This window comes from Mus caroli, chromosome 14 (genome assembly GCF_900094665.2).
Source record: "Mus caroli chromosome 14, CAROLI_EIJ_v1.1, whole genome shotgun sequence".
NCBI lineage: Eukaryota > Metazoa > Chordata > Mammalia > Rodentia > Muridae > Mus > Mus caroli.
Window position 1 is genome coordinate 39,404,834 of NC_034583.1, and position 17,356 is coordinate 39,422,189.

The 17,356-nt window shown below is 43.7% G+C and overlaps 1 protein-coding gene across 1 annotated transcript in view; it reads right to left on the reverse strand.

The window, feature by feature from the left end:
* Atg14 (autophagy related 14) overlaps positions 1-17,356 on the reverse strand; it is a 32,654-nt gene that overhangs the window by 7,379 nt on the left and 7,919 nt on the right. The window contains exons 2-6 of the mRNA XM_021181632.1: positions 12,099-12,161; positions 10,229-10,271; positions 5,571-5,652; positions 2,888-3,125; positions 530-759 (exon numbers count right to left, since the gene is read on the reverse strand). Coding sequence (XP_021037291.1) covers positions 530-759; positions 2,888-3,125; positions 5,571-5,652; positions 10,229-10,271; positions 12,099-12,161 — 656 coding nt within the window. The remainder of the gene's footprint in view (positions 1-529; positions 760-2,887; positions 3,126-5,570; positions 5,653-10,228; positions 10,272-12,098; positions 12,162-17,356) is intronic.

A 17,356-nucleotide genomic window follows, 5' to 3' on the forward strand; every position in this document is an offset into this window, starting at 1 on the left:
ACACTCACTTTGTAGACCAGGCTGGCTTCGAACTCAGAAATCCACCTGCCTCTGCCTCCCGAGTGCTGGGATTAAAGGCGTGCGCCACCACGCCCGGCATAACCAGAATTCTTTTGTCTGCCTTTCTCTATGAATTAATACTAACCCAGAAGTGAGTAATCAGTCATCAAGTGATGAATATACTACGTGGTATATCCATACAATGGAACAGTATTTAGCCACACGTAAGAAGCAATGGAGGACTAACATAGGCTATAACATGAGCTTTGAAAGAGAAGGCTAAAGCAAAAAGAGCAGAGCAAACACTGTACACTGCATGATCTCACCATCACTGGCTGGAAAGCAGAGCACGGGGCTCTCCCTGCGCTCAGGAAAGGTTTGAGATGAACAGAGCTCACACCCGGCGAATGAATGCTGTACACACACTAAATCCAACAGCTCAAGGCAGCACTCTTCACTCCGGCATGTAAAGTTTATCTCACAAAATATGTACACAAATACACTTTTAAAGAATAGCTTTGCTTCTCACCAGGTCCTTGGGTTGTTTTCTTCTCTTCTACCCAGTTATAGTAAGCAGAGTAATCCCCGTTGTTTGGTAGGCTAATCCACGGGCCTGTGATGCTAATGCTGCTGTCACCATTGTGGTCATCACAGACCCATCTTCCAGAGAGGTAAGTTGTCCTCCGGGCCTCAGCAAGCTTGCTCACCATGCTTGAGGTCATGGCACTGTCAGTCTCTGAAGACACGTCTGCAGGGTCTCTGCAACCAACAGCCAAGATTATACCGCAGCCACAGCATACATCTAATGCATGCTAAGAAAACAGTAAAAGCTAGGAGAAGAGCAGGAGAGGTTTTCATCATGTCTTGCCCAGCCATACACGTGTGTGTGTGTGTGTGTGTGTGTGTGTGTGTGTGTGTGTGTATGTGTGTCACACATGAGCAGGAGAGGACGCTCACGTGCATGCAGAGCACATCACTACATGGTGCAGCACCGGAGGACTGTGTGGCCTACTGTGACCACAGCCACTATGTGCTACACAACGACACAGGCGCATGCTTTCTTGGTATAAAAATCTCAACCTTATGAAAAAGTTGCAAGAATTTTAAAGTTTCACCCAAATTACCTACTTAGGAAAACGCAATGATAAAAATCGGGAGGCCTAGATCCAATCCTCATTCTGAAACCCAGAGCAAAATAAGCACAATAAGAGTCAGTCTGTAAGACAGGGGCTCGTGCATGCCAGGCTGGCCTGGAATTTGCTGTGACACAGAGGCTGGCCTTGAATTCCTGGTCCTCCTGTCTCAGCATCCTTAGAGCTAAGGTTATAGGTATATGCCATCATACCCAGCTACAGTGGAACAGAAATCAGGTCATTTCCCCTGCAGTACTAGTAATTCATCTACAGATCCAACCCTGCAGCCACATGAGCACTGTCAAGATCCTCTTTTGTGGCACAGGATGCTCGCTTGGGTGCCTGCTGATCCATCGGGATATAATGTTAGCACAAGACTTCTAGCCTCTCTCGGAGGCCTGACCAGTGGTCTCTATGCCAACGGTAGTAATTTAACTTTTCTCCACTGATCCAAAATACTTCCCAACTTTGTATCTAGCCTTTCTACTAGCACTGAGGGACTGAACCTAGGCCTTTTGCTCAGATGCTGCCTAAGGGCTCTACCACTGAGCAACATCCCCAGCCACTTTGCACTTTTGATATTGAAGCAGGGTCTCTTTAGGTTGTCCAGGCAAGGCTGAACTTGCAGTCTGCCTGTGTAAGTCTCCCAGGTATCTGTGACCTCAGGTCTGTGGCACCAGGAGCAGCTTTACCAGACACAGAATATGTGGAAACATCAGGGAGGGAATGGGTTTTCAAGTTGGAAGCAAAACTCAGATCTGTTAAGTTTTTAGGGAGCCAAATCTGGCAATACACCAAAGCGGAGACTGAGGGAGAGACAAGAAAGAATGGTTACTAGTCACCTACTGTCAGTCCAGACAGAGCAAGAGAGCCAGGAGACACACAGCCCTCAGGTGGAGAGCATGTGAGATTTTGACGGTCGTTTCCACACCGCCAACCAGAACACTGAGATGCAGTGGGCCGAGTGCGCACTCTGCTCCCAGTTCCACCTTGTTTGTTTGTTTGTTTGTTTGTTAGTGGTGGAGACTGAACCTATGAGGGGCTCATGCTAGGCAAGAGCTGAACTACAGCTAGCCCCTTCTTAAGGTTGAAACAGGATCTGAATAAGTTGCCCAGGCTGGCCTTCAACTTGCAATCCACCAGTCTCGTCCTCCAAGAAACTAGGATTCTAGGTTTGAAGCACTAGACCAAAGTGAACTTTGTCAAAAGCACCCAGGTGACTGATGAGAGGGTAGGGAGGCAGGAAGGGAAAGAAAACCACTGTCCTCTCTACCCCCATTTCCTGAGAGCCACTATGCACTAGAGTCACAGTGCTGTTTCCTCAACAGCTTATAGAATAAACAGCCATTCCAGACAACGCTAAGTCTAGGCCTTGTCTATGTACCAGTTCACACTCAGTAATGCAGGTGATTTCAGCCTCCACTCAACAGACAAGGAAATCAGGTTTGTGGGTTCAACAGTGTGTCTCACATGCACACAACTGATAAACGCCCTGACTGGCCTGACTAAACAGATGGTTCCCCAGGCGTCTGAGCCAGAATGTAACCTGAAGGCTGTGACAGAACACAAGCCACCCCACCCCTCGTCCTGACTGCCTCCCTTTCATTTACTGTTAGCTGAGGAAGAGAAGAATCAAGTTTCATTATCAGGAAAGCCTACCGACCCTCAAATGAGGCCCAGTAGATTGAGTGCTGACACACTGAGAAGACCCTGCTCAGCACCTGCCCGCCCCTGAGCCTTCTTACTGTATGTACCTCCCAGAAGTCTTCACTTCGTCGATTGGGAATATGATGGAGGTGAGCTCTAGGATGTGTGACCTTCGAAGCCGCGCCAACCGCTCATAGTGACTCTTCAAGTCAATGGTCTTCTTCTCCACCAGGTCCCCAAGCTTGCGGTTGTGCCGCTGAATCTTCTCCTTTTTCTCTTGGTGCCGCTGTGCTCGGCTGTAAAGCTTCTGGTTCTTTTCCTTGTTCTTGAGGAGGCCTTCAGAATCTGCACAGGAAGCGACGTGAGCCTGTGAGCAGCTCTGCACTGCTCGCCTCCACGCTCACGAGTGTGCACGCAGAGGAACTTCACTAGGGCTTCCTACACAGACTCCTGGGGTCACAGAGTCTGAGGCTTGCTAGGGTCACTGTACTCAACTTAGCTTCATCTGAGTCACGAAAACAAACTGTGCGCTCTAAGACAGACACCTAGGAAGCACTTCCTCTGGACCTGTGTGCCGGCCCAGCAGCCGCCCTGCATTGGTCCCATTAGCTGGTGTACAGTTGACTTAAGTCTTAAGTGCCATCTCCAACCTACCCACTGCCCCCCTCTCTGCACCCCTTGAGTGAATGTGTGTGCATGTGCGTACATGATCCTCTCTCTTGCCTCAACATGCTGAATGCTGGAATGGGACTTCATGTGTGTGTCACCATGCATGGCTCTTGCACAATCTATAAACTACAGGTAATGCCTGGCAGTTCTCAAACACAGACCAAACTTCTGAACCTTCAAACAGGCATAGCCACAGATCTCTTTTACCCTCGCTATTTTCAGTGCTTCCCCACACACTCGCGATCCTCTTCTCAGATGGACCCACTCAATGTCAGGGAAAGCCTGCAAACACCCATCCACACACTGTTGTTCAAAATCCTACCCATCTGCTCATGTGCTTCCAGCTTATGGCCTGAAATGTGAGCTCTCAGCTGTTCCTGCTACCATGCCTTTGCTCCACCATCATGGACACTAACCTCTGGAATCATAAGCCCAGTCAAATGTTTTCTTTCATAAGCTGACTTGATATGGTGCTTGACCACAGCAAGCATGGTGGCGCACGCCTTTAATCCCAGCACTTGGGAGGCAGAGGCAGGCGGATTTCTGAGTTCGAGTTCGAGGCCAGCCTGGTCTACAGAGTGAATTCCAGGACAGCCAGGGCTAGGGCTACAGAGAAACCCTGTCTCAAAAAACCAAAAAAAAAAAAAAAAAAATAAATAAAAATAAAAAAAAATAAAAAAAATAAAAAAAATAAAAAGAAAAGAAAAGAAATGTGTCCAATGAGGCAAGGTTTCACAAAAGTCATAAAATTCGGTCAGCACCTATGGTAACATCTAAAGCATGTATCTGTAATGTGAAACCAGCACAGGATTTATGAATGTGAATTCACTAGAGGGAAGAGCCCCGGTTTCACATTCCTGCCTGCGCATCACAAGTAAGTGCCAAGTCAGACTCTGCAAATGTGCCCCAGGGTTTGGTTTTTTACAGTGGTGATGAGCAAGCCAGGAACTTAGGGAATGAAAAGCACTATAGTGAAGACATTCCCAGTCCTTCCCTTTAGACAGAGATGTAAATATCTTAAAGAGGAAAGCAAGTGGGGCTGGGGAGATGGCTGAGAGGTTAAGAGCACTGACTGGCTGCTCTTCCAGAGGTCTTGAGTTCAATTCCCAGCAACCACATGGTGGATCACAGCCACCCATAATGAGATCTGGTGACCTCTTCTGGCCTATAGACATTCATGCAGGCAGAATGGTGTACATAGATAATAAAGGAAAGGCAGCAGAGTTAGGCTTCCCTGGTAAAACAATCTGGAGATGGGGCTGTACACGGTGGCACTAGAGATGAGAAAAGGCTTGTGAATCTCTGGCTAACCTGGGCTACAGAGCAATATCCTTTCTCAATAAATACATAAATCTGAAGAGTGGAATGCTCTAAAACCAGAGGTTTCTTCNCCCCCCCCCCCCTTTCATTTTAAGACAGGATCTCACTATGTAGCTCTGGCTGTCATGTACGTGTAAACCAGGCTGGCCTCTGTCCACACTGCAATTAAAGGTGTGTGCCACTACACCTAGCCTTAAAACCCAGACATTTTGACTGCTGACTAAAATTCTACAATTTTAATTCCACATAGAAATGAATTTCATCTTTAGATAGGTCCCAACAGCATATATTAACACACACACACACACACACACACACACAAACATTCTAAAAATCAAAGAAAACTGAAATCCAAAACACTTATAATTATAAGCATTTCAAATTGGGGATTTGATATCTGCAACCCATAATCAAGTTTCCAGAGTCACTCACAGCCTGTGACGGTCAATTCGCCAACCTCACAGGATCAAGTCACTCACAGCCTGTGGCGGTCAATTCGCCAACCTGACAGGATCAAGCACCACAAAGGATAAACCTCTGGCTATGTTTGTCAGGGAGTTTCTAGACTGGGTTAATTGAAGGGGGTGGATCCCAAACTGAACAGAAACAGGAAGCAGGCTACAAGGCTACATATGGGCACAGTCTCTCCCTCCTGACTATGGCTGCAGTGAGACCTGCTGTCTCAGCTCCCTGCTCCTTTGAGGAAGGTGTGTACTCACAACATTTGAAAACTAGCCAACCCCACGCCAGCTCTCCCCCCCCCCCCCGCCCCACACCACTCCCAGGGAAGGGATCACTTACTTTTCTTCATTTCCTCATTTCCTTTACATATTGTTTGCTTCAGCTGTTCAATCCTCATCTTGCATGACATTATTTTCCATCTCTTAAAAAATACACAACAGATGTCACAAATGTCAGTCTCATGGGATTATATACCTGATTTCCCAGTGCACCTTAGGATGCAACGAAGAAAAAGCTATCGTAACTCCATTTGTCACGACTGTGTTGACCTACAGTAGATTACAAAGGGGAACGTATTTTCTGGTTCCATACAGTAGCTGCTGGGAAATCAATGAAAAAGAAACTTATGTAGATCTTTCTCACGGGTTAGAGCACAGAGAAAAATGCTTCTAAATTTCCCTTACCCAGTACATAGCTACCTACCAATCTGGCTAAGCTGCATGTGGGATATACAACTAGAATCCTAGCTTTTGGGATGTAGAGACAGAACATTCAGGACTTCAAGGCCACCCTGAGCTACATATAAAATTCTGCTTCAAACCCATCATAAAATACATAAAGATTAATTTCTCTATATACTATCCAAATGTCATTGGGTCAAGAACACACATGCCTAGTAGCTCCCACAAGGACAGGGCAGATTCAGAATGTCTGTATCATCACCAAAGCACCAACCTAGGTCTACATTCCCATGACTCAGAAAATTACATGAAACATAAAACTGTCCCTGTACATCACTAGGAATGGTACAGCCAGGCACCGCTTTCCCTAGTGAATAAAGCATCACAGCTTATAGGACACACGTGGTGGTGTGAATGAGAATGGCCCACAGGCTCAGACTGTCCAAACAGTGAGTCCTGGAACTCACTCTGTAGACCAGGCTGGCCTGGAACTCAGAAATCCGCCTGCCTCTGCCTCCCAAGTGCTGGGATTAAAGGTGTGAGCCACCACACCCAGCTGTATATACTTTTAGACTTTTAATTACCTACGATTAAGGAGACAATACAAAATAATTATGCATTAACAAGCTGTTTCTATTTTTGCAACAAAACACCACAACCAAGGCAGCTTATAAAGAGAGCACTTAATGTCTCAGAGTATTAAGAGTCCATTATGTGTGGGGGTTGGGGGGTGGGGGCTCGAGAGATGGCTCAGCAGTTAAGAGCACTGACTGCTCTTCCGAAGGTTCTGAGTTCAATTCCCAGCAACCACATGGTGACTTACAACCATTTGTAATGGGGATCTGATGCCCTCTTCTGGTGTGTCTGAAGACAGCAACAATGTACTCACATACTGTGTGGTGGCGCACGCCTTTAATCCCAGCACTCGGGAGGCAGAGGCAGGCGGATTTCTGAGTTCGAGGCCAGCCTGGTCTACAAAGTGAGTTCCAGGACAGCCAGAGCTACACAGAGAAACCCTGTCTCGAAAAACCAAAAAAAAAAAAAAAAAAAAGAAACAAATCGTTAAAAAACAAAAAAACTGAGTCCATTATGGGAAGTGAAAGAACAGCGGAGAGCTCCTATCTTTATCCATGACCATGAGGCAGAGAGAAAGAGGATACTGGGGTCATTTGAAAACTCAAGAGCCTGCCCTTACTGATAACACCTTCTCCAGCAAGGCCATACGCCTTATCTTTCCAAAACTATCCACCAACCAGGGACCAAATGTCTCAAAAAAACAAAAAGTATGTACAGTGTTAACATTTCCATAAGCAGTTCCATGACACAAGATGCAGAACTGATGGCAGGGGGTTGCTGTTTATTTTTATTTGTCTATAAATGCTGGTGTGGAGGTGGGGCATGGAGTACTCATGGAGGCACTGACCTGTGGATGTGAGGGATGGGGGATGAGAGGAGGAGTGGGGAGTGGAGATCAGCTCAGGCTTATTCCGTCCTTTACCTGCTGAGCCATCTGGCCCACTTCACTGGTCTTAACATGTTCCCATCATCCTGAATCAGCTAGCCTGATAGAAAGATGTAATAGTCTTTGGAAGACACAGTTACAGCGCCAATTTAGGTGACAGCAGCCTGGAAGGCTGGGCCAGGGTTCTTCAGAAGGCAATATAATGCTCTGAATCAGAATTCAATATATGGTACAGTTTCTCCCATAGCCAGGATCCACGAGTCCAGTAATCCGGGGATGGAGAAGGGGATGGTTTCACTCAGTTCTGGTGACCCACTAAGGAAGTTTTTACTTCCTGTTCCCATGGCTCAGAAGTTTTGGTTGCAGAGTATTCCTGCCAGGAGATACCACAAACATTCCCTTGATCTGGAAGCTCAGAGTCCTGCTAACTACTTCAGGCTTCTGGTGCTCTTAAGCCAATAGGCTAAGAGAAAGGAATACAGTGTTAGCAGGGTGACCGATCCAGATTTCCAAGGGGAAACTGGTTTGCTTCCCCTCAACAGAAGAAAGAGATCTGCCGGGAATGCAGTAGATCCTTTTGGTCTTATCTTGGTGCTCCCATGCCCTGGGAAACTACAACAATCCAAACCAGGCAAGATAACAAAGGGGACAGACTCTTCAGGTATGAAAATACGGGTTACTCTCCAGGAAAAGAACCAAGACCTGCTGAGGTGCTTGCTGAAGGTGGAGGACACAGGCTGGGCAGTAGAGGACAGTAATAATAAATACCAGCTAAGTAAGGCCACCTGATCAGCCGCAACAATGTGGGTTATAACTGACATGGCTATTTTGTCATATTTTGTTAAGAATGTGCTTGTACAGACTTTCTTTATCATGTAATGCAACATCAATTGAGATAACATCAATGGTTATCATATCTAAGTTATGAGATACTAATAGAATGTCCCTCAAGGGAATTGCTACCTAGCCTAAAATATACAATGTGTTTGCAACTGTATATGGGGTATTTATATCACATTAGGTATAATTATGACCTAGTTATTGTTTTCATTTGGAAATTAAGTGTGACATAAGCAAATATGATTGTACGTCAAGCTGACAAGGAAGGGGTGGTGGACTTGTGATGTCTATTCTTCGTTGTCAACTTGACTCCATTCAGAATTAATGAAAAACCCAGCAACTGGGCATACATGTGAAGGATCTTTGGTTAACTGGATTATTTGAATCAGGTAGGAAGACCCAGCTTTAACACAGACCATCTGAGGTTTGAAGACCTATCCTAAATCTGGGCTGACCTCATGCCCTCTGTATGAAAGACATGCCTGCTTGTCCTCATTGTCACTGCCAAGGTCATCTCCCCTGCTGCTGGGGTATTCCTTCAGAAGCATCAGAACCCTTCCTGAGGATTCTGACATATACTACAGACCAGCTGAGACATCCAGCCTCATGGACTGAACAAACACTGAATTCCCGGACTTGGTGGACAGCCACTGTTAAGACTGGCTGGACCACAGCAGCCAGTTCTGTTCCTTTAGTGAACCTTAATACATCTGCTCCCACTTTTATCTTGTGAGGACGATGCTATAATACAGTCCAACCTGACCTACAAACTCATGATCTTCCTGCTTTAGCCTCTCCACCGTGCATCACTAAGTCAGGCTGAGATGTGTTAGAAAGATTTTAGAAAATTTTTTACTGAACATCTTATTTATAATATTCACAGCATGGGTCATTTATATTCTTTAACTGTCATAAAATTATACACGATGCAACCACTAGACACTGCAGAAAACAGTTGGCCACTGTATTGAGTCCCTCCACCTTGTGAGGGCTAAGCTCTTTTCTTTGTCGGCATGCAGTCCTCCAGCAGGCTCCCCTTCAGGGCTAATGCCTGGCCGGCTCTATCATTTAGAATATATTTAAAGGACAGACACAGAGGAGTGACATAGCCTACCTTTTTTCATTGCAAATCATACTGCAGACACGGTTCCTTCGGATACGTATATACTAACCACATTGTTACACCATTAAAATTGATTTGCCACATTAACTGGACAAAGTTATAAGATTCGCTGAGACAAAGGCAGCTAGCTCCACAGGCCACAGTTTCTTCTCAACTCCTGAACCTAGAGCATGCCTTTACTAACTTTAGTTTACTACCCGTAAGTCTCCGTGTCCTGTGTTCATTTCTTAGGAAGAACTTGTTGACCACAGGAGTGCTCTGTCAGCAGCACAAACTATCCCCAAGTCAAGTGTCTCTGATGCTGCAGACAGGGGAAAGGGGTTAAATGCCCTTAACTTACACACCTGTGTTCATTCACCAGCTTAGTGGTTAATTTTGTTTAATGTGCAAAGCTTTTAAATTAGTTTACTATGCCAAAATGCTTTTGTCTATGGCTTCTAAAGGCCCTAACAACCTCATTAGAAGCTGTAATCTCATGTAGGTCCAGCTGGCTCCAAGCCCCAACCCTCTTATCATCCCCTCCCAAAAACTCGGATTCCAGGCACGCAGACCCATGCACAGCTCTTGCTAAATCTTTAGTATTTTACATTTAATCATGTGTTTATTATGAGTAATCGTTACAAAACGATTGCTCTATAGGTTTTATATTAGTTTGCCAAGAGCAGATTTGTATAATTATCCTTTATGATAGTTGTATAATTTAATTGGCTATTCCATTTGGCATATCTCCATGTAAAGTTTAGAAGGCCATACTACAAATAAATTTAAACACCAGGGTGTCAAATGTGGTGAAAAACTAAATTAAAGAATTATTTCTTTAAGTGCCACCAATCTAAAAAATATGCACCCTCATATACGAAGAAAATTAGCTTAAATACTTCTTGGGACTTACCAACTGATCTGTAAGCCGCTTTCCTTCCATAGCTTTTAGTACTCTGTATGGGAAAGAGACAGATGGAAACCCTTACTGACAGTCTTATAAAGCTCAAAAGATATAAATATTTTTTTAAAATTCTGCATTGGCTGGGCGTGGTAGCGCACGCCTTTAATCCCAGCACTCTGGAGGCAGAGGCAGGAGGATTTCTGAGTTCGAGACCAGCCTGGTCTACAGAGTGAGTTCCAGGACAGCCAGGGCTATACAGAGAAGCCCTGTCTTGAAAAACAAAAAACAAAAACAAAAAAATTCTGTATTATGTATACAGGTGTTCTGTCTACATGTGTATGTCTATGCGCCATGGGTGTACCTGGGCCTGAGGAAATGCCAGATGAGGGCATCAGGCCAGTCTCCTGGAGTCGGAGTTGCAGGCTGTTGCTGAGCTTCCACGGGGATGCCAGGAATGAAACCCAGGGCCTCTGGAAGGCTGACCCATCTCTCCAGGCCTGCCTAGTTTTTGCTTTTGTTTTTTTTTTCAAAACTGGCTCTTGCTATGTGCCCAGGTTAATCTGGAACTCAGTCTTCTGCATACTGCCACCCCTGGCTAAGAACAGCTGTAGTAAGGACCAAAGGCCACCAGGCACCACAGGAGAGCTACCAGGTCAGTTTAGGACAGAAGGGTCAACAAAAATTCTTTTTGTTTTTTTAAAGATTTATTTATTTTATAAATACGAGTACACCATTGCTCCCTTCAGATACACCAGAAGAGGGCATCAGATCCCATTACAGATGGTTGTGAGCCACCATGTGGTTGCTAAGAATTGAACTCAGAGGACTTCTGGAAGTGCGGTCGGCCCTCTTAGAGGCAGAGCCATCTGTCCAGCTCTCTACAGAAATTCTTAAACTTATATCGAAGGTAAAAAATGTCATAAGGGGCCAACTAACAACTCAGTCCTGGGCCTTACCCTAGACTTACTACATCACTGTGTCAGAGGCTAGGAGTCCAAGAATCTGCATCTTAAAACATCCTAGCCGGGTGTGGTGGCGCACGCCTTTAGTCCCAGCTCTTTGGAGGCAGAGGCAGGTGGATTTCTGAGTTCGAGGCCAGCCTGGTCTACAGAGTGAGTTCCAGAACAGCCAGAGCTACACAGAGACACCCTGTCTCAAAAAACCAAAAAAAACCCCAACCATCTAAAATGGGGTCTGATGCCCTCTTCTGGTGTGTCTGAAGACTGCAATGGTGTATATATCTTAAAAAAACATTTAAAAAAATCTATCTCAGCTACTGAATTGTAATACAGACTGCTGGACTTTACTGCTCTAAACTACCAAAAGATACATTGCCATTTACCAATTCCCAACTATGACTGGGAGCTGTGAGGGCCAATGGGACCTGTGTGAACCCTAACTTAGGTCTCAGAAAGCCTACTGGTGTAGGTCCACTGGCATTCAGTGAGCAGGGCCAAGTGAGTGACTCATCTGTCCAAACCACTTGTGATTACTGCAGAAAAGACTGCAGGTCTTAGGCCAGGATTTTCTAGAAACTTGATCTTCTCTCCTGATTTATTTCTCTGACATGATTTCTTTCCCCACACTGTAAATCTGATATTCCACACAGTGACCTAAACTTTAAAAGATAGTCTGCTGCGGATTTCTGAGTTCAAGGCCAGCCTGGTCTACAGAGTGAGTTCCAGGACAGCCAGGGCTACACAGAGAATCCCTGTCTCAAAAAAACCAAAAAAAAAAAAAAAAACAAAAACAAAAAAACAACAACAAAAAAAGATAGTCTGCTAAATGGGGTGGTGATTCACAAATCTGCACACAGAAGCAACAGATTAAACAAGTGGAAAGAGACAAACTTGTACAAATTAAAAGACTAAAGACTTACTCTCTCTGAAATTCTTCTTGCTTGTTCTTAAGTTGACTTAGTCTTTCCTTCTTGTCAATAAACCTGTTTAAAACAAAACCAAACCAAACCTTGGTTTATTTGCATGTCCTCCACCGGCCCCAGGTTAATGAGATTCCATCAATTCCCGGGCTGACCACTTCCTCAAATTCCTAGGGAAATGCCTAGAATCCGGGAAGTAAACTAAACGGGTGCACACCCTGCTCACCACCAGGTATCTAAACAAGTTGTCAGGTCGAAAGCTCTTTCCTCACTCCAGTGTTTGTAGATTCTGTCCTGTACCTGTTTCCCAAAATACACACAGCAGAATACTAACATGAACTTTTGTTGTTTTTGAGACATTCTGTATCCCTGGCTGACCTCGATTTCCCTATACAGACCAGGCTGGGCTTGAATTCTGAGGGAGCTGCCTGTCTCTGCCTCCCAAAGAACACATGACTGTGCACAGCACCATTAATGGGAACTCGAATCAAAGTAGTTGAGGCTTTCATTATGTAAAGAATCATAATTGCCAAACTTAATTTAATCCTGCTTTCCTCTACAAATTGAGTCCCTACAACTTCTGTTCTGTTTTGACTTTTGAGAAAGGATCTATAGTCCTCCCTTTCCTGGAGCTTGCTATGTTGACCAGGATGGCTTGGAATTTATTGAGATCCACTTGCCTCTGCCTTTCGAGCACTGGGATTACAGTTGTGTGCACCAGTGCCTGGCTGAATATTTACAACTTGTAAAGTAGATTCATTTCCACTGGAAGCTTACAAAATAGGGAAGAAAGGCGTATCACACCACTGCTAACTGTTTTTCTAGGTGTGTTGGTCTTCTGGCTATATATTTGAATTTAGTGTTTAGGTTAAAGTGGCAATTTAGAATAACTTACCTCTCTCTTAATTTAAAATTTATTTGACATATTAAAAATTAAAAATCAGGGCTGGCTCAATGGTTAAGCATTTATTCTTGCAGGACTCAGGTTTAATTCCAAGCACCCACATGGCAGTTCACAACCCTATGTGTCGAGTTCCCGGTGGTCCAAAGCCCTCTTCTAACCTACACACATACACCAGGAACACACATCAGAAACATATAGACATGTGGCTCATATTCACAAAATACATAAATCTAAAACATTTTTTAATTTAAAAAATGTGATGTTGTCATACATAAATGGATTGTGTCATGTTTACATTTGCTTGGGCATATCAATCTCCCAAACATTTATCGAGTCTTATGGTACAGATAATTGAAGTCTTTTAAAAAGACTTTTAAAAGCAACTATCTATAGTCATTCTACTTCACAGCAGGACTTGCAGCTCTTACCTGGCGGTAACTGACCAAGCTTTCACTACTCTCCCTCCTCCTTGGCCCTGTAACCATCACAGACGGTTGACTGAGACCAACTCTTTTAGATCACACATGCAAGTAAGACTGTAGGGTACGTCTCTATTTACACCCGGCTTCTTTCATTTCACACTACAATCTTTAGTTCTGACCATGTTGTTGAGAGTACTTTTTAATAGAATATGAAACTGTAAATGCCCCCTCTCAGTCACTTCAGTCGAAGCCTACAATTTCTGATAAACATGTATTTTTTTTATAATTAGTTTGAAATTTCTTTGCCCCATAATTATTTAGAAGTGTCATTGTGGTTTCCATATTTGTAAGAATTTTAAGTAGCTTCTTATTGCTTTTTTTGTTTGCTTGGTTTTGAGATAGGATCTTATTACATAGCCCTGGCTGGCCAGGAATTGACAACAGAGATCCACCTGCCTCTGACTCCCAAGTGCAGTTAAGACTTATTACTATTTTCTAATTTAATATTATTATAATCTATGTATATGCTTATTTAAATAATATTAGACAGTATTTAATATTATAATCTATAGTAATATTATAGTCTATACTCTATGAGACGTTAAGATCTACATTTGTCCTATTTGTGAAAGTTTCACCTACACTTGAAAGAATATTTCTACAGCCATTTGGTGCAATGTTTAGAACTGTCAATGAGTTCACAGAGATTGACACTATCTGGACACCTGTGGCTTGTTGTGCAATTAGGATTTGTGAACGAAACAATTAGAGAATGAACAAAAAGCAGCTACCATGGTGTGAGTCTCCTGAAACCCCAGCATAAGCAAACACATGGGACAGAGCGACTACCACCAGGAGGGGAACTATCAATGCAAACAAAAAGCTCTCTCTAAAATACACTCTATAGTCTGATGTTTAAAACCTAACAGAAACTTACCTCAAAATCAGTACTTCTTAACTTTCCTAATGCTGTGACCCTTTACTACAGCTCCTCATGTTGTGATGACCCCAACTATAAAATTATTTTCATCGCTACTTCATAACTATAATTTGCTATTGTTATAGTTATGTAAATATCTGATATGCAGGTGGTATTGGGTGACCCTGTGAAAGGGTTGTTCAATTCCCTAAAGGGGTTCCTTCCCACAATTTGAGAAGAACTGTTCTAAATGGACAATGTAACATGATTTAATCATGACCTTAGAGTGTAGCACTGAAAATATATAACATACCGGGCGTGGTGGCACATGCCTTTAATCCCAGCACTTGGGAGGCAGAGGCAGGCGAATTTCTGAGTTCAAGGCCAGCCTGGTTTACAAAGTGAGCTCCAGGACAGTCAGGGCTATACAGAGAAACCCTGTCTTAAAAAACCAAAAATAAAAAGAAAAGAAAATATATAACATATACTAAACAACTAAGCAAAGGCGGCAACTTTACATATATATACATAACAAGTTAAATAAACTCCGCAGAATAGCCCTATCGATACAGACATTTCTACGGGAAGCACTGGAGTGTCCAGTAATAACGATGCAAAATTGCATGTTATAACTCAGAAACCAAGCCCGGATTCAGCAAAAAAGCAGGCATTTACCATGTACCTACAACACAGAAAATGCATCCTTTAGAGTTCCAAGAACTGCTGTACATTCTACAGACCTATGTCTTCATGTTTCCCCTGCCTTACATGGGACAGTAAGCTAGGCACGGTAGTGCATGCCTGTAACCCTGACTCACCCAGGTGACTGAGGCAGGAGGATCCAGAGTATAGACTATAGGGCAAGATTTGGGGAGAGGAAGACTGAAACTAAATTGGTATTATTGGCTTTGACCTCAACAGAGCAACAGGAACTTACTTCAAACCCACGAGGTCCTCAAACTAGGCAGAAAACTGGTGTGGAGGATAAAAATCATGCTTTCATAAGCTATAATAATGAGGTAACAATCGCAGCAGCGATTCGAGACTAGCTTGGTATATAGACTGAGTTCCAGGACAGTCAGGACTACCCAGAGAAACCCTGTCTCCACAAACAACAATAACAACGTGATATAACAAACAAACTATATTTCCAATATAGACCAGAAAGTCTATATTGTGCTGGTTGAGTCTCATGGGCTTTCTTCCAAAAGGTAAATAAAACAAACAAACAAACAAGCAAACACCCAGTACAATAAAACCTTTACAGATGACAGCAGGAATAATAGACCAAACAACAGTAACAACCCAAATACTTGATGAGTTATGCTATGATCGCCTTCATGAAAGAACAAAGCAGCGGCGGGGACAGGATGGCTGCATGCAGTTGCTTTCTCATACACTCATCCATCCTCTACTCCACTGCTCAAAGAAATGGATTCATTACACCATATGGTTTCCAAGAAAGATGTGAAAAGAAAAGCAATCACCACATTCAAAGAAATCTTAATGGTTTATCTTTTGTGTTATAATGGATGTGAGGAAGGTGGATTCCTATTTTATGCACTGTTTTGCAAGTTGGTTAGTGTAGTGGTTAGTGGGGCGTTGAGGCTATGATCAAGCTCCACCCAGTGTGAAGGCAGCCTTCTCCCGGCTGCCTTTGGATCAAGATGCAGAACTCTCAGCTTCTCCAGCACCATGTCAGCAGCTGGCATGAGGCCATGCTTCCCACCATGATGATCATCAACTGAATTTCTGAAACTGTAAGCCATCACCCATTAAAGAATTGCCTTAGCCGGGCGTGGTGGCGCACACCTTTAATCCCAGCACTTGGGAGGCAGAGGCAGGTGGATTTCTGAGTTCAGGGCCAGCCTGGTCTACAGAGTGAGTTCCAGGACAGCCAGGGCGATACAGAGAAACCCTGTCTCGAAAAACAAAAACAAAAACAAAAAACAAACAATTGCCTTGGCCACAGCGTTTCTTCACAGCAATAAAACCCTGACTAAATTAGTACCACAGATTATCTTGTATCTTTCCCCACTGCAAACATACCAAGAGCTATCTCATTCTTCATAGCTGACTAGCATAAAGCTGCTTACATAAGCCCTTACTGATAAGCACACTGCTCCTCCCAAAAGCTCACTACCACCAGTAACAGGACAGATGTACAACACAGTTCAGTCTTTACAAACATTATACCTTCTGCCTTGACCTGAACTCACAGAAATCCATCTGTTGCTTTGAAGAACTAAATCCCAGCCTCTCTATTTTACCAAATGGAGACCCAGGAGCCAGACACAGTGGTGAAAGCCTGCCAGCTCAGAGAGCAGAGAAAGCACCCAGCTGACCTTCCTACTCTCTCAGAAGGAGCAAGTTCTTCCTTCTCCACCCTGTCTGAAATGCCCTTCTAACTCAACATTCCTCCATTCTCCTTCCTTGTGGTCACTCCCTGTTGGCTGGTTGCTTGCTCTGCCTCTTGACCTAGGATTGACTTTATTTAGCTCTTAAAGGTTTGTGCAAGGGCTAAGCCACACCACAACTACTTGTTTACAGTAAACAGGAAGCTCTAGGACCAAAAGCTGAGCCATACCAGTTCACAATCTCTGGGTCTACAATGTGATCAAATATCCTTCAACATCTGTTTCTGCCTCCCTAGTGCTGAGATTAACAGTGTGGGCAACCACACTGGGCTTAAAAATGACTTTCTAAAGCCAAGTATGACAGGTCTATATTCTCAGCTTCAGATATTTATTTATTACATTCCTCCTTACTTACATTTTTAGGGTATATTCCGTTAAAAGAAATTACTCCTTTAAATTGACTGTTGTTTTTTTTTTAATATTTATTTATTTATTTATTATATGTAAGTACACTGTGGCTGTCTTCAGACACTCCAGAAGAGAGCATCAGATTTTGTTAGGGATGGTTGTGAGCTACGATGTGGTTGCTGGGATCTGAACTCAGGACCTTTGGAAGAGCAGTCGACGATCTTAACTACTGAGCCATCTCACCAGCC